The sequence below is a fragment of the Ailuropoda melanoleuca genome, chromosome 6 (assembly GCF_002007445.2).
Source record: "Ailuropoda melanoleuca isolate Jingjing chromosome 6, ASM200744v2, whole genome shotgun sequence".
NCBI classification, from domain to species: Eukaryota; Metazoa; Chordata; class Mammalia; order Carnivora; family Ursidae; genus Ailuropoda; species Ailuropoda melanoleuca.
Genome location: NC_048223.1, coordinates 85703975 through 85729826, shown reverse-complemented (window position 1 = coordinate 85729826; position 25852 = coordinate 85703975). Strand labels below are relative to the sequence as shown.

At 37.4% G+C, this 25852-nt stretch overlaps 1 protein-coding gene across 8 annotated transcripts in view; it reads right to left on the bottom strand.

The window, feature by feature from the left end:
- CCSER2 (coiled-coil serine rich protein 2) overlaps window positions 1-25852 on the bottom strand; it is a 170539-nt gene that overhangs the window by 88049 nt on the left and 56638 nt on the right. For all 8 annotated transcript variants that reach the window (XR_004626187.1, XM_034662799.1, XM_019795459.2 and 5 more), the window contains one exon: window positions 8224-8314. Coding sequence is in view for 7 of the 8 variants with exons in the window: in XM_034662799.1 (XP_034518690.1) it covers window positions 8224-8314 (91 nt within the window). In the remaining variant the exon portion in view is untranslated. The remainder of the gene's footprint in view (window positions 1-8223; window positions 8315-25852) is intronic.

Below are 25852 nucleotides of genomic sequence, written 5' to 3'. Positions count from 1 at the left end.
AAATACAACTGAACACTAACTCAAGCCAGGGACAGAAAAGGTTTCTCTAGTCTGAGAATTATTACATGAGAAAGTTCAAATCCGGAATGCTTAGAATTCCTTGATAAATAAGCTGTAGAAACCAATGTAATCCCTAATTTTCAAAAATTCATTATTTAAACGTTTATTTTCACCTAACCTAAAACTTGAATTTGAAATATGGAAAGTGCTTCATTACAGTACACCACATAAAAACAAACTTCCCCACTTCAAAAAAGTAGTCAAAGTGCAGATGTCCAATTCTCATATACACTAAACTCAATGTAACATATTTCTTCTAAATACACAAACGTTTTATATAACTTTTTAAAATACTTTGAAATTTTGTTCATAACCTTTAGAGAAATCAATTGTGGGGAAAAAAACTATACATTTTAAAGTTAAAAAAAATTTAAAGGAAAATTTTTTTAAAGAAGCCTTACATTTGAAATTATTTCAATTTCTTGTCATTTTATTGAGATAAATTATAATATATTCTTAACATATTTTTTAAAGTTCAATTATAGAAAACCTGACAGATAAATAAAGGCATGGTGACCATTATAATGAAAAAAATGAAGAGTAGAAGATGAGATCAGAATAGAAAAATTAAATTTAAAATATCCTAAAAAGGCTTAAAACTGATTTTAGTTCACATCTGTATTACACTCAGAGACTCAGTAAAGCTCATGAAGTATTTCAACATGGCATTAAAATGTCACTTTAGTTCAAGCAATTCTACACAGCTAGAGATGCTCTGTATCTACTTTTATCTGAATTCATTAATTCAGGCAAGTAAAATTCCACTCACTCCCCAAACAAGAAATTCTGTCATAAGAAGAATCTGATATGTAATTAGGATATCATCGACACAGGGCATACGGAGTAACAATAAGCAAATGAACCAGGCAAACAGGCCAGGAGATGGGGTTAAATACCGTGGGAAATTAAAGTGCATAAAATTGATGTGCCACTTTTGTTTTTGCTAAAGAGGCTGTTGATAACAACAGAGAGGCTACAAGTTAAAGCACCTTTATTGAAACAAGAACTCAACCACAGGCACAATGGCAAATAAACAGTGGAAACAAACATTTGCCATGACCACAAAAGACTACTGATAGACACTGAGATAGAGGGGCCTAAATTCTCAGATAAATGACTGCTCCAAGACTCTTTAAGTATTCTGCTTATATAGTTGACCTTTGAACGATGTGGGTGTTAGAGGTAGGGACCCCCTGCATAGTCAAAAATCCCTGTATAACTTTTGACTCCCCAAAAACTTAACTACTAACAGCCTACTGTTGACTGGAAGCCTTACCAATAACATAGTCATTTAACACATATTTTGTACATTATATGTACTATATACTGTAATCTCACAACAAAGTAAGCTAGAGAAAAAAAATGTAAATAAGAAAATAAGAAAAAATGCATTTACAGTACTGTACTGTACCAAAAAAAATGTTAAGAAAATCATAAGGAAAATAAACATTTACAACACTCTCCTTTATTTGTTGAAAAAACCCATATATAAATGAACCCACATATTTCAAACCTGTGCTGCTCAAGCATTAACTATACTCCTATCTGAGGCACCCACCAAACATATATTTATATAATTTAAAATGTTACTAAGAAGATAATGTGAAATAACATTAGTGGTGGTTTCTTAGATAAGATTAGGCGGTTCTCTGACAAAATGAAAGAAATAACAGAGAAAAGAAAATGGAAAGCAAACAAAATTACAAAATGGAGATAAGTCAAAACCGTTTCCATAGCCAATGATGGAATGGACAAAGACGACTAAGAAATGAAATAAATCCCTCTGAACATGAAATACCATAGGGCGTTATGAGGCAAACCAAAACATATCCTGGTTTGAAAAATTGTAACCCAGTGTGTTGATCACAGTTCTCTACACACCATTTCACCCTAACTATGCATTTAGGACTAGAAAATAAAGAAAGGCCCTGTGAAAGAGGCTGCCAGGTCCAAAAGTAAAAGGCAGCAGGTTTTAGTTCTTTTACTGTGAGCAGGAGACACAGATAATATCAGGACCTTTACTTTCTGGAAAGGGAAAAAGGATCTAATACAGATAGCTAACTGAAAGGTATGGGACATGGGATGCCTAGATCTACCACTCATCGCACTCATTTCTTCTGATTTGATAAAGGAACAAAATATAACACCAAAAGTAACCTAGATTATTTCTCTGATTATTTAAAGTCATAGGAAGGTAATGGATGACATTGGTAGTATTTCCACCTGTGAATAACAATTGGCTACAGAAATGACAGGAAGAAATTAAACATTACAAAGCCTAGAAAGAATGAGCTTTGCAGGAGGTTTTACAATCTGATCAGAAAAGCTTTGAACTAATATTTGGCTTGAAAGTAGAAAAGTTCATCTAAAAAAAAAAATCATGAACATTGTTATTACTAAACACAATTAGCACTGAAAAAGAAAGATAAATTTCCAGAAGAAAATACAGTAACTGGAAAGTGATCAAGGACAATACTATAGAACTCATATGACTATACCTCAATAAAAAGCAAAAATGTGGCCTTAGGAAATATAACACAGAGTAAGTACAATTTAATAGGAACCATAACTTGGTGGTGTGGAATTCAGGAAGTAATTAGAAAGATATCTTTCTTTCTTTTTTTTAAAAGATTTTATTTATTTATTTGAGAGAGAGAGAGAGAGAGAGACACAGCAAGTGAGTAAGAGGTGGGGGGAGGGGCAGAGGAAGAGGGAGGAGCAGACTCCCTGCTGAGCTTGGCTTGATCCAAGGACCCAGGGATCATGACCTGAGCTAAAGGGAGACACTTAACCAGCTGTCCACCCAGGCACCCCAGAAGACATCTTTTTCAACAGAGAGAAGTTTAAAAACAGGAGTAGATGAAATAGCACACGTAACAAGGTATACACTATGGAAACGTCATAAACCTCAGGATTAAACTATAAATATGCCAAATGCCAGGCTTTTTTTTTTTTTAAGATTTTATTTATTTATTTGACAGAGAGAGAGATAGCCAGTGAAAGAGGGAACACAAACGGGGAATGGAAGAGGAAGAAGCAGGCTCCCAGCGGAGGAGCCTGATGTGGGGCTCTATCCCAGAACACCGGGATCACGCCCTGAGCTGAAGGCAGACGCTTAACGACCGAACCACCCAGGCACCCCCAAATGCCAGGCTTTAATCTGTAGGCAATGAGTGACCATTAGATGTTCCAGAGCAATAGAATAAAGCAATACAATTGTGTTTTTGATGTAATCTGAACAGTTCATTTGAGAGACACTTTAGAACAAAAAAGGAGCAAATATCAAATACTAAGTAGTCTGCCAAAAGTAATTCAGACCCAAAACTGTTTCCTTAAGAGAGTCCTTGACAAAGGTAAAAGGAAAAAAATGTAAAAGAATTAAAACAATTTTGTCTTTCAGATCCTTCCTAATCACAACTGAAAACTGAAGTCCTTTCTCCTTTTATTCTTCTTCCCTCATTCTACACTCCTCGATTTTGCTCTGCCCCATCTCTCCCTTGACCTGTTTCCCTACTCTGAAGCTGGCCAGAAACCTCAAAGGCTCACTTGATCTCTTAAAGTTAAACCTCCTTCTGAAGCAGGAATACCCTGTAAGACTGATTTTTAAGACCTGGTCTCATTCTAAAAGCTGAGAGTCATGGCTGCATGTTTTCTAAGATCTAAATAAGACTGGGAGAAATCTAAAGAGGAATTTAGAATAGATTTAGGAATTGGTAACCCAGAATCTCTAGATCTATTATCCATTAGTTCATATATTAGAGGGAACCTCAGGTGCAAAAAATAAAATGGAAAAGGCACAGTGTGAAGAATCTGAAGGTCATGTAACTTAAGAACCCATGACTGGTTGTGTAGAAGAGGAAAGAGTTTTTCTTGACCTTTGTAGGGTCAGAAAATTAAACTGACAAGACAGATTAACAGATGGAAAGCATGCAAATTTATTTAATATGATATGTGACATGGGAACCTTCACAAGGAAATAAAGACCCAAAGAAACAGTTAGACCTGTGTATTTTGATGCTAGTTTTGATAAAAAGTGGTCACTCGTGGAGGAATATGACAGGTTAAGGAGTATGAGGTAACTGTAGCAAACTGAGGGAAACTTAGCAAGCCCTATTTTTTTAGGATTCTTCTTGGGAGTCTCTTTGTCTTGGAAATAAGAATGTGCCTTTCCGCTAGGTATGGGGAGGGTACTCTCACATGAGGGTTTTAGGACCTGTTTCAGGAAAGGAGGGTGAGGTCAGGAGGAGGTCAAAGTGACTTTCCTGCTTCCGCCACTTTCTCAAACTCCTTGACCTTAAACTATTCAATATGCCAAGGTGCCCTATTTTGGGGTAGTACATATTGAAGTCCATCAACTGCATAGGAAACTAGAAGAGGTTAGAAAAGGACTTTCAGAGGCTGTCAACAAAGTCTTCTCTATGAATGCAGATCAAGCTCTGATTCAGTTCTGTAAGGAAAGAAAGGATAAATCCACTGCAGACTTCAAGAGTAGACTCACACCTTTACATAGCATTCAGAGGTAGATTCTGAAAGAGATGTGACCAATCTCTCTTCTCACGTTCTGTAAAAGATTTTAAAGTAGAAATAGGATAAATATAGCCTCACTGTCAGACTTCTAATACTTGGAAAGAGCCTTAGAAAAAAGCAGAATACAACTCAGAATAAAATGACGTCCTTCACATATCACAACGAGGTGCCTCCACCACAGCCAGTTAAACACTAGAGGAAGAGGTCTCTTAGTACACTTATAGCAGCAGGGCACTGGAAAAACAAGAGTCCTGCATTGCCTAAGAAATAAAAGAAAAAATAAAGTAGGTCATTAATCAAAGTGTTCTGAAGAGGAGATCAAGTACTCAATTTCCAGTTTTATCCTTGTACTCAAAAGATAATTTTCTCTAAATATTAAAAGAAAATCTTGCAAATGTTTTATTGCTACAGGCACTACAATATCAACCCTAAACCCTACTATTGTTATATAATCTCCCCCTCAGTGTCACCAAACAATTCAGTTATGAATATTTCCAAAAACTCTCACTTCCCAAATCCTACACCGTAACAACCCAAGAAACACCTGACCAACAAACATTCTTTCCTCCTTTGTGTTATCACATATGCTCCCTGATGGGTCATGATTTACTACACAAATGTAATTGCCAGATGAATATCTTCATGGCCACCTCCTTGAAATCCCAGAAGATCCCTTATTCATAACAAAGTCGTAACAAGCTTGTGTCCAAAATCAAACCCAAACTTAAGATCTCAACAAGGTCTCAGACTTCTTATTGGTAAAAATTCCACTGATATTGGCAGAACTAGCAATGCTGAACACACCAACCTTCAGAGTGACCCATTCAAAACTTTGACCCAAATTCGCATAATAGCCACCAAAACCAGAAGCTAAAGAGAATGAAAAGCAATAGTCAAAAGTATATTAGAAGACTCCTTTAAACTTAGTACCAGTCCTTGTAACATTCCTATCCTCCCAATAAAAAAAAAAACTCAATGGGGGGTATAGTTATCCAGGACCTCAGAGCTATAAAGAGAACAGTCATTCCTTACTCCCCAGTAGTACCAAACCTGAATACTATTTTATGTTTGGTGCCTCAGAAAGCTACATATTTTAGACTTATGTTCTGCTTTCTTCAGTGTTCAGTTAGCTAAAAACAGTCAATACCTGTTTGCCTTCTCCGAGGAAAATCTACAATATATGTGAGATGTTATACCTCAGGGGTCCCTCCTACTTTTCACAAGTCCCCAGCCAAGATCTCGAAGACTTTAAATTTCCTATGATTCCAATTTTATGTAACATGAGGTTAACTTTTGTTGTCCTGTAAAGATGAGGCAGGCTCTAATACCGATTCCTTTAGCTCAGAAAGGGTATACAATTTCCAAAGAGAAGTTAAAATCTGTCAAAGTAAAATGCATTATCTAGGATGTGATTTATTCCAAGGAAGTATTTCCCCCACTCCTCACTACCAGCTCTTAAAACTTCACATGAAATCTCTTAGATCAACATCTCATTTCCCCCCCATAACTGTCCATGGTTATGTTTTCCCTCTGTGTTCTACAATATTTTTCCACTTGATCTTCCAGGCCACTAATTTGGATTTCAACAGCCGCTATACTTTCTGTCATCTACTGAACTGTTCTGTTAGGAAATCCAGAAAGCACTGTGCTGCAACTGTATTTCATTAAGTGCTTTCACTATTATACCTTGGGCCACTCTAATCCTGGGAGTTCTGTTGTTTTCCCTATTCTTCCTGAATGTTGGCTGTGCTTTTTCTTTCTCAGTTGACTGGAACTCAGCTCTGGTTGCCAGAGTATCCCAGGTGACAGAAGAACCATGAGAAAGTGCTACAGTCTCTACCCCTGTGGTAAAGCAGATATTGTTCTCAGCTCTTCACTCTCTCCTTTAGTAGACTTATATATTTAGTGTCCTTTGCCACAGCGTTTCTCACTGCAAACAGAATACACTTTCCAGTCCCACTGGTATTAGGCTTGGCCATATAACTTGCTTTGGCCATCAGAATGTGGGCAGAAGTAACAGTGTGTTGGTTCTAAGTCAAGACCCTAAGAGATATTATATGCATGTTTCTGTTCAGCCTGTTGTCCTTCTGCCATCTGCCATGAGAGCAACCTGCTCCAGGTAATCCTGGTCTCAAAATGAAGAAACAAGGAGCAGACCTGAACTCGATCCCACAGCCTGAGCTGTTCCAGCTAATCTATAAATCCATAAATAAGGAAAATATATATTTTGAAAGCCACTGAGATTCTGAGATTGTTACACAGCATCCTGGCAGCACGGAGGGAAAAAAAAGTGACAAAGGTGAGCTCCTAGTACCCTCAATAGCACTAGAACAAATACCTGCCGTCTCCGAAATATCCCTGAATTTTTCTAAAATCGTGTATAAAAAGGACTTCACCACCTTGCCCCTGAGAGGCCCGAGAGACCAGGCAAATGTTCACTGACAGGGAATCCACAGATCTTCTGAAGCCATTCCTCTTCCCAGAGGATTCCCATTTCAACCCTTGCCCCAGGGGCTTTTTTAGGCTGGTCTCTAATTCTAGATCAGTCCTTAAGATAGAAAATCCTACAAATAGGGGCGCCTGGGTGGCACAGCAGTTGGGCGTCTACCTTGGGCTCAGGGCGTGATCCTGGCGTTATGGGATCGAGCCCCACATCAGGCTCCTCTGCTATGAGCCTGCTTCTTCCTGTCCCACTCCCCCTGCTTGTGTTCCCTCTCTCGCTGGCTGTCTCTATCTCTGTCAAATAAATAAATAAAAAATCTTTAAAAAAAAGAAAATCCTACAAATATTAAGTCAGCGGGGGCAAGAGTACCCAGGTCCCTCTTGCATATGGATTGTCTAAATCCCTACTCCAGCAGTTACTGGGATCCAGAGAGGAAGAGAGATTGGATGTGGGAGTAAAAAAAAAGTGTAATGATTCATTCAGGAGGTCACCATTTTCCCAGAATTAATCTTTTTAAAATTTTCAGAATTGATGTTTTAAAAATAATATTCATCCTTAGTAAAATTATTTATCATAAGTAAAACTTAATGAGTTTTACTGATGTTTCACAAGTCAAATGATATCTGTTTCTCTAAATTATTTCTTCTTAGAATCAAAATGAAACAAAGGGAGGGGCGCCTGGGTGGCACAGCGGTTAAGCGTCTGCCTTCGGCTCAGGGCGTGATCCCGGCGTTATGGGATCGAGCCCCACATCAGGCTCTTCCACTATGAGCCTGCTTCTTCCTCTCCCACTCCCTCTGCTTGTGTTCCCTCTCTCGCTGGCTGTCTCTGTCTCTGTCGAATAAATAAATAAAATCTTTAAAAAAAAAAAAAAAATGAAACAAAGGGAGGAAAAGTTGGATATATACACAAGGACAAAAAGGACAAATCCTATCTATTACTTACTTTGTAATACAGATATACAATTTTATTGGATCACACAGAATTAGATCTAAGGCCTACAAAATCAAGGTTTTAAACATTTAAATAAGTTTGCAAATGAATCTGTTTAATATCACTTAAGAATGATTCTCAGTCTGACAAGACTTCCTCCATTGAGACAAGGAAGTTTGTAAATAACAAGTATTAAATTGGCCCTAGACAAGCAGCTCAATGATATATGCCTCTGGAGTCTCAAAGTTGTCCTCGCTTACCATTTTCAAGAGGAGCATCCTCAGGCAAATCCACATCAAGCATAAGGTCATCGTCCTCAAGGTCACATGATTCAAGATTATTCAGAATATCCTGTGAACAAAAGCAGTAAAAAATGCTATAACCTACCTCAAAAAATGTATGTAATCATTAGTTTTAAAAGCATCACTCTATGATAGTCTGAATTTACTCAATGTTTATGTTATAAAAATAAATTTTTAGATAAAATTTTTTAATAAAAAAGATTTAGTTTACTTGTTAAACTATCTGTAACATTCTCTCCTACTCTTCCTCCCACCAAGAAATTTTTAATTCATTTTTAAAAACTTACACAATGCTCACTCTCTGTAAGATATTGTTCTAAGTACTTTAAAAATATTAATTCATTTATTTGATCTTCAAAATAATTCTGTGATTTAATGGTTAGTACAATTACTAGAAATTAATGTACAGAGAGCCAAAATAGGATGTAAACACAAAAGGTCTACCTCCTGAGTCTTTGCTTTTACCAATTTCCTTGATAACATGAATAAGCAAAGCTGGTAAAGAATCTCCCAAAACTTACTCATATTTGGTGTGAGATGTTGTGTTTATTATTGGACCACGCATTAAAATTAACAAAAGCATTTAATTACATGATTATTCCATTTCCTTTCTTGTGCCAAACCCACCTACTCTTACCTTCAGCACCACTACTACCCTGGCTTGGTTTGCCTTAATTTGTTTTTTCTATAAAAGACAAATAGTACTGGACTAGTCAAACTGTTATAAGCAGCCACTCCTGGGTTCTATTTGCAACTCTGCCAGCTCTCACCTGTCCTGAGAAAAGTAATGTTTTGCTTTCAAAGACTCATATTCTGAAGACTAACTAGCAAAATAAAAACTCCTTTAAAGTCAGGAACTCAGTTTGACCCGTAGCCCACTAAAGGATCCTTCCAATCCAAGAACTGATTCAATACTGAAAGACCTTCATTAGTATATATAAATAAAAAGATGTAAAAATCCACAAATTTTTAAACAATTTAGAGATTATGGACTTGAAAAACTCCTATAGATGGGGGATGTCTACTTTATTACAGATGATATGAATACAATTAGAATTTGTTTCCTATGTTGGGTATTCCACCCAAAGCTTTCCAATTTTGTGTTGTTGGCCTTCCTTCCACAATGCACTGAGGACTAAAAGCAAATGGAATAATTGCTTCTGAAAAAGCAGAAACAAACAAACAAAAACACCTCTGGATAATTATTTAACCTTGACACAAAAAGAGATTATTTCACAGAACCTCTTTCCATCATGAAATACCTGCTGTCCTTAACAGATAAGTCTTCCTAAAAGCAAAAAAAAAAAAAAAAAAAAAGGACATGGAAAAAAACTGGCAAAGGCCGTAATAGACAATTCACAAAATAAAAAATAAACAGCCAATAAATATGTAGGAAAAAATGCTAACACCAATATTGATTTACCACAATTGAAAAGAATCTAGTATTCATTAATATTCCAGATAGGATTAGATTCATAAACTTTCTGAAAGCCAATTTGTCAAAATTTAACTAAAACCTTTTTTAAAAAGACAAGTTTTTCCTTTGTCTTTTTAGCCCTCAGAAACAGACAAATGCAAAAAAATCTATGTTTAAGTATGGTTACTGCACATTATTTAGAATGGCAAAAAAGTAGACATGCCCAAAAACAGAAAAATGGCTAAACACAAAGTATGACACAGTCGTACAACGGAATATTATGTTTTCTTAAAAAATAATAATGAAAATATATTTATAGACATGGAAAGATGTCAACTGGGGAAAAAACAGACTGGGTTGTTCCTAATCTGTTGCTCTTACAGATGTTTTGATGAGTCCCTATAAGTCAAAAGTAAATTAAAATAAATGAGTCTAACTGTAAAGTTGATGGCATTATACTCAGAAAGAAACTATTTCAATGAGGAAAAAATTTCAAACTATTTTCAGTAGTTACATTATGGACAGTAGTACTGTTGTCATTATCCTGGTTGTGCATACATGGGTATAAGTAAAAACAGTTATATTGGTGTTTGTTAAAAAATGGATTCTCATATTTAAAAAAAGAAAATAAGGATGTAAAAAACAATGAAATTAAAACCCTATGTTCCTGAATATAAGTACAAAGTATTGGTGTTAACACAAAATGTTTTTAATCTTAAATGAAAAAAATACATTTTTCTACTGAAAAGGCCTAGATATTAATTTAAAAAAACTAGGTCTATAAAACAGAATGTACAGAATTATCCATTTTATGAAAAAAAAAAAAAAAAGAAAACCAACAACATTGTATAACATGCAAAGAAAAAAGCTGAAAGGGAGCCAAAACATAGGTTATGGAGTTTTTCTTTTTCTTTGTTTTCTTTTGTTTTTGTTAGAGTACTTGCATTTTCTAATTTTCTGCATTAAGTATTGACTTAGGTAGTTTTACTAAAAAAAAAAAATCATATCTCCTACAAAAACATTTAGCTGTCTGTGTATATCTAAGTATGTGTGAAACAAATTAATGTTGGGTGCCCCAAGACAGCTCTGATAAATAAGGATGCAGCAAAGAATCAAAGGCAACAGAGAACCTCATTTTCTAAGTCTAGAACAGGCCTTGGCTTGCTGAGACACGCCAATCAGCAAAAGCAGCACTGCCACCACTGCCAAAAAGATGTTCAACTTTTAATAACTAACTAAACCCTACATTTGTTTTGTGTCGTTTTCTGTAGGTTTCATTTTATAATGAAAGGTTTAAAAAATTAATCTTAAAGAATGAGAATGAGCCTGTTCTAATGAATGTCAAAGTAACAGAATAATTATGATATCACTCTTAGAAGGTACTAAGAAAGCCCAGTGGAAAAGGAAGGGGAACACAGTTATCAGTAGTTACAGTAAGGAAGGGAGGGACGGAAAAATATCCATATTTATGCCTCAAACTTAACACTCACCAATAAACCATTGCATATGTTTCATAAATTTATCTAGTCACATGGGAAGATGGTCTGTAGCATGGGGGTAGGGGAAAGAAGACTGCATATGTAAAATATGACTTCATCTTTAATGCTGAAAAATACATCAGGATGGTGATAAGCCAAAGTATTATTACAATTTTCCAATATGTGAGGTAAAACGTACTTATGCTCTTTATATTCTTTTTAATTTTTCTGTAGTAAGCTTTTATAATATGCAAAACTTCATGCTGGAAAAAGTCTACCCTTCTTGGCATCAGCAGAGAAGTTCAAACCACACAATCCTAGCCTGAGTGTGGGAACCCATCAAACTGACACATCCCTTAACCACACTAAAAACCAGAGCTATCTGCCCCTTTTAACTTCACTCAAACTATCCTGGGCCACTTTGGGTACCTGCCCTGCTCTCCCCAGAAAGCATCATTATGTGAGTAATAAATCATTTCATACCCTCTTAGTATATAGTCTTGACATCTTAACAAATTTGGAAGGAGGGAAGTTGACCCTGTCCCTCCACATGGCAAATTAAAGACACACTCTCTTTTTTTTTTTTTTTTAAGATTTTATTTATTTATTTGACAGAGAGAGACAACCAGAGAGAGGGAACACAAGCAGGGGGAGGGGGAGAGGAAGAAGCAGGCTCCCAGCGGAGGAACTTGATGCGGGGCTCGATCCCATAACCGGGATCACGCCCTGAGCCAAAGGCAGACGCTTAACGACTGAGCCACCCAGGCGCCCCAGAAAGACACACTCTCAATAACTCAACACATATAGTAACCAATATATGGAAGGCACAAGATATACCCACGTCTTTGTCAAGAGTTTAGCTAAACTACTCTATGATATCACTGCTTTGGCATCCATTTTGTGTGGACAAGGGACCTGCAGGGGACTTGAACTGAAACTAGCCCCTCCCATGAGTTCATGCCCTACATAATAGCCCCAGCATCACAAGCAAATATAAATTCCTGATATGACTTCCCAACAGCCCTGGTGAGCAATAATCACCCTGCCTCCCACGGCCTTCCCCTTGTGCACCCCTTAAATAATCCCACGCGGGGCTTATCAAAACCCTGCTCTTTTCAGTTTGAACTGACCAATTTAGGAATCCCAAAGCACTCTAATCATCGACCCTAATAAAGTCACATACCCCAGGTCCTGTGACTCTCCCTACCTGCACTTCTATGGCCCCTCCAGGCATACCAAATACTTCCTTTAGAACCTGTTAGTAATAAACTTCTCTATTTCAATTTCCCTTGTGGTCTTTTACTGAACTTGGGTTCGCCATCCAAAACTCCAGGGCTCTACTTTACAAATGTTAATTTAACAAAGTTGCAACAGCCCTCTGAGGCTACCTGTCTTCCCTCAAACAGTTCCTTTACAGTATGGTTATGGCTCAACTACCATGAAAGCACAATGGATGGATATTTAAGTCTTGGAATGTCAAAGAAAACCTAAAACAAAGTCAAGTCAGAGAAAATCTAAAGGACAAGCAAATATGGGGGCCTCTAGAACATGGAAGAGGGAAATACCTTCTGCATAAACAGTATGCTAAGGACAAGGAATCAAAAAGCATAATCTATTCTAAGTGTTAGCAAATTTATTTTTAAATGACAAAAAGTAAATAGATTTTGCAGGCCCACAGACAAAATCAGTATATTATATAGGTACATATATAACCATTTGAAATGTAACCACCTAAAATGTAAAAAACATTTTTCAGCCTGTGAAAAACCAGGTGGTTGTCCAGGTGTGGCTTATATGACACAGTCTGCTGACCTGCTCAATGCAAATAATTCCAAGTAGTTCATTAATACTTGTTAAGGACTGAGTGTCTGTATTTTCCCAAAGTTCTTATATTGAAGCCCTAGCCCACAATATGAGGGTATGGGGAGCTGCGTTCTTCAGGAGGTAATTATAGTTTTAAACAGGGTCATGAGGGAGGGAATCCCCTAATGGGATTACTGTCTTTTTAAGAAGGGAAAGAAACCAAAGCATACACTCCCACCCTCTCCCAACCACATGAGTATATAGTTAGAAGGTGGCTGTCTGCAAGCCAGGAAGAGGGTCTTCACCAGGAAATGAATTTGCCAACACCTTGATCTTGGACTTCTAGCCTCCAAAACTGTGAAATAAATGTCTGTTGTTTAAGCCACTCAGTCTACAGTATTTTCTTATAGTAGCCCTTGGTGACTAAGACAACACTCAAACAGAGTATAACAGGAAAAAACAGAGAAGCAGATCTACATCATGAACAACTATTTAGGCCATATTAAGTAGTTTGGACTTTATGTCAATGAAAGGGGTATGACTGATGAGTTTTCACAAGTGGTAAATTGAGATTTACATTAAAGAAACATTATCCTGGCTGCTGTGTACAAAATGAATTTAAGTCAGAAAGAAAAAGCAGTTTTGTGGATACTGCAGAATCCATATGACATATGATGGTGGCCTGACATTCATCAGTGTCAGTGAGAATGAAGAATAAGCAGTTATGAAACATACTGAGGAGTTAGGATCTATAGAACCAAAACTCGCTGAGAAGTAAGGAAGGAGCCATGAATAACTCCTTGGTTCCTGGCTTAAGAAACAAATGGATAATTCCTACTCATTGAAATAAAGTATAAAAAAAGGAAAACCAAACCTGGTAGGCAATAAAAGAGTTAATATCTAATTTTAGAACCTGGTAATTTTGACATGCTTGCTGCATCTTTGAGAAGACATGTTCAGCAGATGACAATATGATTTAGTTGGGCAAAGAGATTTGATATGTGGGAGTCAGCACCACAGATGACGGATAAAAGATGCTGAATAAGGAGTTTCACAAAAGAGACAGTGCAGAGTTGAAGACTGGATTCTAACATCTGTTTTAGACAATTTCCCCTATTCATCTTTATAGGAGGTCTATGTTTCTCAGAGTTATATCTGAGATATTACTGAGATTTTTCAGTAAGGAACCAGGCAAAGAGAGAAAGAAAAAAAAATTGATCTACTGTAATTTTTCTTCACCAGCTTAGAAATCTGTCGTCTGTACAGGTTAGGAGCTGTATTATTAAAGAAAGAAAGAAAAACATGTAGCATGGAGACTGGTTAACATGGGAAAGAGTTTCTGTTCCCATGTTTGTTATGCCAGGCTCCTCTAACTGGCAAGCCTGCACTTACTGAGAGCCAATATTCACATATATCTGTTTTAGTTGGGAGACCATCTAATAAGACCATTAGCTGGGAGTACAACAAAGAAAACCTAATCTGTATATTCTGGCTCCCAGAGGCTTCCCACAAGCCTCACTGGAATTAAAACTCTGAATACATATTAGCGGAATCATCACAGGATTTCCTTGACTTCTGAGAATACTTTTCCATTCAAATAGAGCAAGCTATGAGATGGTGGGCCACTTCTTCCTTCCATGAATCCCTCCTTAACTAATAAACTGGAGAAAGCCTCCAAGTTTTTGAGAAATGAATAGCACTATCACTATCTGCTATAATTATCATGCAGTAAAATCAATTTTTTATTATGGTACATAGTTTATGAATTTTAAAATACATATTAATTTGTGTAAACACCAATACAATTAGGACACAAATAGTATCTTCACCTGAAAAATCTCCCTTGTACTACCCAGTTATAGTTACACCTGCCGCCCACCCATATCCCCAACAAACAATCCTCTGTTCTCCATCACTACAGTTTTGTTTTTCAAGAATGTCATATAAATGGAATCATACAGTTTGTAACCCTTTCAGACTGGCTTCTTACACTCAACAGACTGCCTTTAAGATTCACCTAAATCAGGGCACCTCGGTGGCTCAGTTGGTTAAGCGTCTGCCTTTGGTTCAAGTCATGATCCCAGGGTCCTGTGTTCGAGTTCTGCGTCAGGCTCCTTGCTCAGTGGGTAGCCTGCTTCTCCCTCTGCGTCCTACTCCCCTGGTTGTGGTCTCCCTCTCTCTCTGTCTCTCTCTCTGTCTCTGACAAATAAATAAATAAAATCTTTAAAAAAAAATTCACCTAAGTCACTTAATATATCAATAATTCATTACTTTTTATTGCTGAGTGGTATTCCTCTGCACAGATGTACCAGTTTGTGTATCCATGTACTCACTGAGGGACATTTTGGTTTTTCCAGTTTTTAGCTATTATAAATAAAAGTATTACAAACATTCATGTACAGGTTTTTGTGTGAATACAAACTTCATCTCCAGGAGTGGTGGGGATTGCTGGGTGACATAGTAAGTGTATGTCTAACGTCTTAAGAAACTTCTAAAACAGTTTGTGGAGTTGCTGTAAGGTTCTGCATTCTACTTATCAGTAAGACTGGCCTTTCCCATACTTGACTGCAAATCTGAAGACAGCATCTCTTATTCCCAGTTTAAGACCTTGGTCCCTGTTTCCAAAGAGCTCAGTGGAGACCTTATTTCAAAAAATTGTGTTTCTCTGTTCTAACCTGTCTGGGGTTACCTGAATGACTGACACAAAGTGCATGTCTTTGTTTTGCCTAACTTGGAATTCACACAGGGTAGAAAAGTAATGGGCATTGCTCAAAACCACTGTGAGGCAAACAATCCACAATCACCCTGGAGCAAAATATTATAGTTGACACATATAACTGAATACTGAAAGACTAAGAAAAAGTCTAGGGAGAGTGTTCCCTTGGGAAATTAGATAATTCAAAGGTGCCATGTATAGTGGGGAATTTATTTATTTATTTATTTTTTTGTGAGAGAGGGAGTGCACCTGTACACATGGCGAGGGAGAGGCAGAGGGAGAGAGAGAATCTTAAGCAGGCTCCACACCCAGCATGGAAGCCAACACAGGGCTCAATCTCACAACCCTGAGATCATGACTTGAGTTGAAATCAAGAGTCAGATACTCAACTGACCAGGCAACCCAGACATCCCTATAGCTGGGAATTTAGGAAGCCACAGAAAAACCCAGGGCAGGATGCATTCTCAGTAAAGACCAAAGAGGACCCAAAGCTTTCAACTCTAACTGATCTCTAGGCTTAGAAAAAGTAGTAAGTGAAGGTTAAGGCAGAGTTGTAAATCATCAGGCTAAGCACTGAAGGAGTACCCGAACAAAGAGCCAAAATGCAAAGATGAAGGATTTTTTTTTACCACAATTAAAAGTTAAGAAAGAACAATTAACTGTTAACTCTTAAGAATTAAGAGAGTATACAGTTGTAAACCTACATTTTGCATACCTACTTGATGCCAGGTATTGTGATAAGCATTTCAAATAAATTATCTTGATTTGGTCCTCATGAAAAAAAAAAAATCACAAAAATTTCAATAGCAGATTTGAACAGGGAGAAGAAAGAATCAACAAATCTGAAGATTTGTCCATTGCAATTATTCAGGCAACATAGAAGAAAGAAAAACAATGAATAAAAATAAAAAGCCCGATCAAAACCACGACAAGATACTGCTTCGCACCAGTCAGAATGGCTAAAATTAATAAGTCAGGAAACAACAGATGTTGGTGAAGATGCAGAGAAAGGGAACCTTCTTAAACTGTTGGTGGAAATGCGAACTGGTGCAGCCACTCTGGAAAACAGTACAGAGGTTCCTCAAAAAGTTAAAAACAGAACTACCATATGACCCAGAAACTGCACTACAAGGTATTTATCCAAAGGATACAAACATAGTGATTCAAAGGGGCACATATACCCCAATGTTTATAGCAACAATGTCCACAATAGCCAAAATATGGAAAGAGCGCAGATGTCCATCGACAGATGAATGGATAAAGAAGATGTGGTGTGTATACACATACACACACACACACACACACACACAGAGAAATATTACTCAACCATCAAAAAGAATGAAATCTTGCCATTTGCAACGATGGGGATGGAACTAGAGGTTATTATGCTAAGCAAAATAAGTCAGAAAAAGACAAATACGGTATGATTTTATTTTTTATATGTGAAACTTAAGAAACAAAACAGATGAACACAGGGGAAGGGAAGGAAAAATAAAGTAAGATGAAAACAGAGAGGGAGGCAAACCATAAGAGCCTCTTAACTATAGGAAACAAACTGAGGGTTGCTGGAGGGGGAGGTAGATAGGAAGATGGAGTACTGGGTGATGGGAATTAAGGAGGGCACTTGATGTAATGAGCACTGGGTGTTATATGCAACTGATGAATCACTAAATTCAACCCCTGAAGCTAATAATACCCCATATGTTGATTAAATTGAATTTAAATAATTTTTTTTAAAAGCCTGAGAGGTTTCTGAATATTCAGTCAAGGCATTCCAACATATGTATGCTAAGAACTTCAGAAGGAGAATGAAAAACAGGCAGGAAGAATATTTGAAAAAAATAATGGCCAAAAACTTCTCAAATTTGAAAAAAGACAGGGATTTACATATTGAAGAAACAAACTGAATTACAAAAAGGATAAATGCAGACAGCACACCAAGACATATATTCGAATTCTCAAAAGCCAAAGATAAAGTGAAAAGATGTAAAGCCCCAAGAGAAAAACAATGCACTGTATGCAAGGGATCCATAGTAAGATTAAGAGCCAAGTTCTCATCACAAAGCATGGAGGCCAGAAGCCTATGGGATGACATGTTTAAAGTGCTGAAAGAACACTCAACCAAGAATTCTCTATCCAGGAAAACTATCCTTCAAAAATGAAGGAGAAATTAAGAGATTACAAAATAAAACCAAAAAACCTGAGTTTGTAACTAGTAGGCCTGCCTTACAAAAATGCTAAGGGGAGTCATTCAGGCACAAATACATAAAACAAGAATTTTATGTTAATGTGTACGCAATGTATTAAGGTATAATTTGTGAAAATAACATAAAAAGAAGGGGAACAAAATCTGTATAGGAACAGAATTTTTGTATACTACTGAAGCTAGGTTTGTATCAATTCAAAATAGGTTGTCGTAAACTTAGGATTTTCACTGTAATTCCTATGTAACCAAAGTAATCTATATTTTCAGTGAAATCTTTCAAAATTCGAATGGCCTTTGTGGTAGAAATGAAAAAAACTGATTCTAAAATTCAAATGAAAGTGTGAGGTGCCTCAAATATCAAAACAGCACTGGAAAAGTACAACAAATTTGGAAGACTCATACTTCATGGTTTCAAAATTCATCTTGTGATCAAGTAATCAAAAACATGTGATTACAGATTACTACAGTATTCAAAACAGTGTGCTACCGACAAAATGACAGACATACAGATCAACAGAACAGAATTGAGAGAACAGAAATAAATGTATACATCTCTGGCCAACTGATTTTTGACAAGGGTGCCACTATCACTCAATAAGGAAAGAGTCATCTCAACAAATGATGCTGAAAGAGGTAAATGTCCACATACAGAAGGAAGTTGGACCATTACTTCACACCATATTAACCTGTACAAAAACTAAATGGGGGGGTGCCTGGATGGCACAGCGGTTAAGCGTCTGGCTTCGGCTCAGGGCGTGATCCCGGCGTTATGGCATCGAGCCCCACATCAGGCTCCTCCGCTATGAGCCTGCTTCTTCCTCCCACTCCCCCTGCTTGTGTTCCCTCTCTCGCTGGCTCTCTCTATCTCTGTCAAATAAATAAATAAAATCTTTAAAAAAAAAAAACTAACTAAATGGATCAACAACCTAAATATAATAACTAAAACCATAAAAGTTTAGAAGAAAACATAGAGGTAAATCTTTGTAACTTTGGATTTGCAATGAATTCTTAAGATATGACATCAAAAGCATAAGCGATGAAAGAAAATATAAATTGGGCTTCATCAAAATTAAAACTGGACTTCATCAAAACGGTGCATCTTAGGATATTATCAATAAAGTAGAAAGACAACCTACAGAATGGGAGAAAATATTTGCAAATCATGTATCTGACAAGTGTCTAGTATCCAGAATATATAAAAACACAAGCAACCAATTTTTAAAAAATGGACAAAGAACTTAAATAGACATTTCTCCGAAAAAGAGACATAAATAGCCAGCAAGCACATGAAAATATGCTCAATATCACTATTCATTTGGGAAATGTAAACCAAAACCACAATAAAATACCATTTAATACCTGGTAGAATGGCTTTAATAAAAAAAAAATTTTTTATGGTAAAAAAAATTAAAGGAAAAAAGCAGAAAACAAGTACTGTCAAGGATATAGGAAAACTGGAAGCCTTATACATTGCTGGTGGTTTATAAAATGATTCAGCTGCTTTAAAAAGTTTGGCAGTTCCTCAAAAAATTAAGCAGAATTACTACAAAATACATGCCCCTCAAAAATTTAAAGCAGGTACTCAAAACCATGTACATGCGTGTTCATATCAGCATCTGTGCGTGTTCATATTAGCACTATTCACAATAGCCAAAAGATAGAAACAACCTATAGTCCATCAATGGATGAATGGAATGTACACATGAGGGATATTATTCAGCTTTAAAAAGGAACGGACTACCAATATTATGTGGATGATCCTAAAAAACATCATGGCAAGTAAAGGAAGCCAGACAGAAAAGGTCACATATTGTATAATTCCATTTATATGAAATATCCAAATTAGGTAAATCCACACATACAGAAAGCAGAGTCAAGTTTCCAGAGGCTGGGGAGGGGCAGGTGGGGAGTAACTACTTAATACCTGGGTACAAGGTTTACTTTGGTGTGATGAAAACATTCTGGAACTAGACAGAGTGCTGGTTGTACAATATTGCAAATGTACTGTCACTGAGATGTTTGTTTTAATATAGTCAATTTTATGTTACGTGAATTTCACCTAAAGGGAAAAAAAGCTTCTGGAAATTAAAAAATCATTGCTCAAACATCTTACAAAATTACTTGCACATTTAACCTTTGATTCAACATCACAATTTTATGTATCTATCCCCAAAATATAGAAAGATAAGGTTATTTATCAAAGATTTACTTGTAATAGCAAAAGCATATTATTTCATATGCTTAGAAGTTGAGGGAAAATAAATATATACATATTTGCTAACTTTTTCTAAAACTACTGGAGTAACAAAAAAATGTTAAAAAATTTAAACAAAAACAGATATATTCATATCTCTTCCACTACTTAGCCTCCATAATATTGTATTCTTACATAATATAGATATTATTTGGATATTTGGGTTGTTTCCAATCTTCTTACTATTACAAACAATGCTTGAATGAATCCCTAAAAATCTAAAGTAAAACATTATACACAAATCCAACTATGTATCAAGTTCATGGAATAACGATTCAGGGAGACACTATTTAAAGTAGGAAAATAAGAAAAAAAAAATTCTCAAACTGTTTTCAGTAATTATATTGTCAGTGGTAGAATTATTATTCTAAAACCTTCACAGAACAAAACGATCCCATCAACTGTTGCATCACTAAGGGTAGCCTCTATCATTAAGACTTCACCAAGCAGTTCTGGTTTTACAATACTAGGAAGGCATATTATTTTACATAAAACATTCAGGTAAGGAAAACCAATCATTTCACATAAAGCCTATTTAAACATTCCAGCTTTCATCTGAACATTTACCTGAATCCCATCAATCCATACATTACTATATTCTCTCAGTCTAAAAGTAACCACAGTCAGGACATCATTAACAGGTTTTGATACCGAAGCACAGAGGGCTCCTGTGTCAAAGAGTCCCAGAAAGGTCTCGTTTATACCGAGTCACCATTTTACCCATTTGTAAGGGACCCAGACCCTTCTTCAATCTTCATTTTAACTAATCTACCAGACCACTGCCCCAGGTAATTCCAGGTCAGGTTTTTCATTTGCATCTTTGCCTTTCACCTTAGAAATTCTTCCAAACTGGGATAAATAGGGGGGACTTATTTAGGGCCCTTTAGGGTTGTAGGACCAACACTGGCTTTTACTGGTATACTCAATCTTCAATAGTGCTGCATTAACACCTCTGATTCAACCTCATCAATGTTCGATATATTCATTTCTAATAAACACCCAGCCCAGAAAGGCCAAGTCCCTAGGCTCGCTCCCCTTCTGTCTTCCCCTCCTTTCTTGTTAAATGGTTCTTTTTATTTATTTTTTGGGGGGAGGGAACTTCAAGGGAAATGGAGACAGCAAATATGACAAAGCTTCTCGAACAACTGCTTGGTTTTACAGCATGGTTACATGGGATGCCCATGTAAAAGGGGCCCCCTAAATCATAGCAGTTACCATGATCTGGGTAAAGGACATATTCAGTAGATGACTATCCCAATCACCATAAAGCCAGTCCAGCAGGGCTTGCTATAAGGTATACAGCCACTTCATCTAGGGTTTCCACTAGGCATTTATAGAGGAAAGACAGTCTCTCTTTTCAGGCAAACAAACTTCACAGCAGCTTTTATCCAGTCCACCAGGCTACCTGCTCCCTTGGGAATAACCTACTCTATACAGCCATCTGCAACTGTTATATAGTTAGCTGTGGGTCCTATATCAACCAAACATTCTCTTCCACTCTATAGCATTCAAAACCAGATACTGCCCCTAAATTAGTCACTCTCACAATCCGTTTCAGTAAAATTCTTCAAGAAGCTAATGACGAACAGATCCACAAACTGAGACAACTCCTTGGCACTATCACCACTGGTTTTAGAAGTTTCTTGGTTTTGCCCTCCCTCCAACCGGACTACTTTTCTTTTCTTTTTTAAAGATTTTATTTATTTATTTGACAGAAGTAGAGACAGCCAGCGAGAGAGGGAACACAAGCAGGGGGAGTGGGAGAGGAAGAAGCAGGCTCCTAGCAGAGGAGCCTGATGTGGGGCTCGATCCCATAACGCCGCGATCACGCCCTGAGCCGAAGCCAGACGCATAACTGCTGTGCCACCCAGGCACCCCCAGACTACTTTTCTGGTAGCAATATTCATAGCAATATTGTCTGTTGTCCTAGAATAATTTTTCCAATTGTGGGTGGCTTCAAGACTATTGGTTGTAGTTCAACTGACTGAAATCTAAGCTTGGCTCAGCATCAGAATCAGCTCCAGAACTGTATTACTTTCATTTTAGCTATTACGCATAACAATAATCAAGGAATTGTATATTTAGTTTGTTTCTTAGGTATGTATCCAGTGAGCCATCTCATTAGGAGTTGAATCTATCATCATTTCTGAATTCCATACCGTAAATTTGCCTTTAGTAATGGATCACAGCACAGCTGCAGTTTCATATTATGCATGAATATATAGCCATCTAAAAATAAAAAATTCCAAACTCCTTTGCCCCTTCATCCTTTCTCTTCTCAAACCACATGTTTCAGTGAGTCAGGGTTGATATAGCAAATTTCACTTTTTATGACCCAAACTCCAATTGGACTTTTCACGCTAACCAGAGTTAAAACAAACTTCACAGGATAAAAGCACTTCCAAAGACTGACCTCAATTCAGACACCACTAGCTAAAACTCAGGGGTTCCCAGGCCCTAAACTTCTGATTAAGTGGCTACAAATCCAGAGGTTCCCAGTACTTCCTCAGGTTCAATAATTCACTAGAAAAACTCACAGAACTCAGGAAGGCACAATAGTTTACAATTACAGTTATATCACAACAAAAAGTGTATCAATCATGCCCAGCCAAAAGAAGACACACACAGAGCAATGTCTGAGATTATCCCCAATGCAAAACTTCCGTATTCTCTCTCTGTGGAGTCAAAAGAGGTCACTTTCTTGGTATAGTGATGAGTAACAATATGCAGAGGGTATTGTTAACCAGGGATACTCATCTGTGATTCAGTGTCCAGAGTTTTTATTGGAGTTTCATTACGTGGGCATGATCGATCAAATTACTGGGCATATACTGAACTCAATCTCCAGCCCACTTCCCCTGCTCCTCAGAGGTCAGACTAATTTTACATGGCTCAATGCCCCAACCCTATAATCACAGGTGTGGTTTTTCTTGCATAGTTTACCCCATCCTGAGTTACCTCATTAGCTACCTATTAAGGCCATCATGAACAGAAACACTCCTGCCACTCGAGAAACTCCAAAGATGTGGAGGTTCCCATGCACAAACTAGATACAAAAGCCAGCTGAATTCTTTGTTATACAACATAAGACTTACTATAAGACAAAACAACACAATAAGACAGCATGTTATTGGCTAAAGAATAAACACATAGGGGTGCCAGGGTGGCTCAGTGGGGGAGCAGCAGAGGGAGAGGGAGAAGCAGGCTCCCTGCTGAGCAGGAAGCCTGACGCAGGGTTCTGTCCCAGGACCCTGGGATCAAGACCTGAGCCGAAGGCAGATGATTAATGACTGAGCCGCCCTCATCAACAGAACAGAACAAAGCTCAGAAGTGGACCCAAAAATATATACTCAACTGATTCTGACAAAAAGGAAGAAGAGGCAGTTCAATGTAGAAAGGACAGTCTTTTCAACAAAGAGTGCTGCAAGACTATAAAACTTCTTAAAGTAGAAAACCTACATGACCTTGGGTTTAATAATGATTTGTTAATTAGAATACCAACAGTATTATCTCTGAAAGAAGACACTGATAATCTGGAATTTATTAAAACTTCTGCTCTGTGAAAGACACTTTTAAGAGATTAAAAAGACAAGGCACAGAATAAATATTTTCTATATTTGTAAAACACATATCTGATAAAAGATTTATATCCAAAATATACAGAGAACTCTTAAAACTCAACAATAAGAAAACAAATAAATAGATCTAAACTGACACCTCACCAAAGATATACAGATGACAAATAAGCATATGAAAAGATGCTCAACATTATTATTAGGGAATTGCAAATTTGAAAACAATGAGATACCACTGTATACCTATTAAAATGCCTAAAATCCAAAACATTGACAATACCAAATGCTGATAAGAATGCAGAGAAACTGGAACTCTCACTCACTGTTAGTGGGAATGCAGAATGGTACAACGACTTTGCAAAATAATTTGGCAGTTTATTTTTTTTATTTTTTATTGTTTTTAAAGATTTTATTTATTTATTTGACAGAGAGAGAGAGACAGCCAGCGAGAGAGGGAACACAAACAGGGGGAGCGGGAGAGGAAGAAGCAAGCACCCAGCAGAGGAGCCTGATGCGGGGCTCGATCCCAGAACGCTGGGATCATGCCCTGAGCCAAAGCCAGAAGATCACACCCCTGATCTTATGGCTGCCAGTCAGCTGACCTTAAAATAGGGATTTTATCCTGGATTATCCAGGTGGGTCCACTGTAATCACTCTTTAGAGTGCAAGAGGGAGGCAGAAGAGAAGCAGAAGAATGGTCAAAGAGATGCAGTGTTGCTGGCTTTAAAGATGGAGGAAATGGGGAGGGGGTCATAATTTAAGGGCAGCTGTTTAAAACTGGAAAAGGTTAAAAAAAAAAAAAAAGGATTCTCCTTCTCCCCTAGAGCCTCCAAAAAGAATGCAGCCCTGCTGACACCTTGATTTTAGCACACTGAGACCTGTATCTGACTTCTCACCTACAGAACTATAAGATAATAAATGTGTGTTGTTTTAAGACACTAGGTTTGTGGTAATTTGTTAAAACAGCAAAAGAAATCAAATATATTCTACTTCTTTAAATTCTATAATAAGACTTATTTCTGTTTCTTCTGTTTCTGAAAAGGAAGGAAAGAAGAGTCAGTGTGTGATCTTGTGTGGGACTTCTACTGGAGGTAGGTAAACTGTCTCTGTCTTGTCAGTCTTGCAATATGTTGTAGACTTTGGCAAAAAATCCAAGTCAGGTTCTGCTTGACTTGACTTAACCCTTTTTAAAATTTACTTTAGCCTTACAGGTTTCAGATGAATAATTTTAGCAATTTTAGCCACACTGATTATAACAGTGGGTGGCAGATTTCAGTTAACATGCATGTTTGTTGAGAGTTTAGCTGAGCTATTCCATCATATTGCTGCCTAGGCATACATTTTTGGCCAAGCTGCCTGCAAGGGCCTTAACCTGACTTTCATGCCTTGTGCAAGTACAAGCCCTAGATAACAGCCCACAGTCATAAGCAAATTAAGTTCCTTGCCTCCCAACACCTTCCCCCTGTATGGCCCTTAGGTAAAACCTCTGTGAAGCTTAACAAAACCCTCACTCTTTATGGTCTGATTGGACAATCCACCTTAGCCCAGGAACCCCAAAAGTACTCCACCCACAGACCCTAATGAAGGCATGTGCCCCAGTTCCTCAGTCTTTCTGTCTGTACCCTGCCTTGACCTTCCTGTGTGGTCCCACAAGGCAAGGGGTTATACTTCCTCCAGGGCCTGTGAGTAGTAAACTTCTCTTTGTTTCTCTTGTGGTCTTTTGGCTCACCATCCAGCACCCTGGACGCTCTACTTAAAAATGTTGATTTAACAAAATCATAACAATGTTTAATAAACTGAAATGCCAAATGCTTTGGTGATTTAGTGTAATACTCTTATTGGATGATGGAAAAATTAATGTATTTAATGGCCCCAACTCCTTCAGTAGTCTGAATTTCCTTCTTTGAGATTCAATTTTCTGTCCTTAAAACCGGTCTGAGCATCAGACTTATTGCACATTACATTAAATGGAGTTTAAGGGGCGCCTGGGTGGCACAGCGGTTAAGCGTCTGCCTTCGGCTCAGGGCGTGATCCCGGCGTTATGGGATCGAGCCCCACATCAGGCTCCTCTGCTATGAGCCTGCTTCTTCCTCTCCCACTCCCCCTGCTTGTGTTCCCTCTCTCGCTGGCTGTCTCTA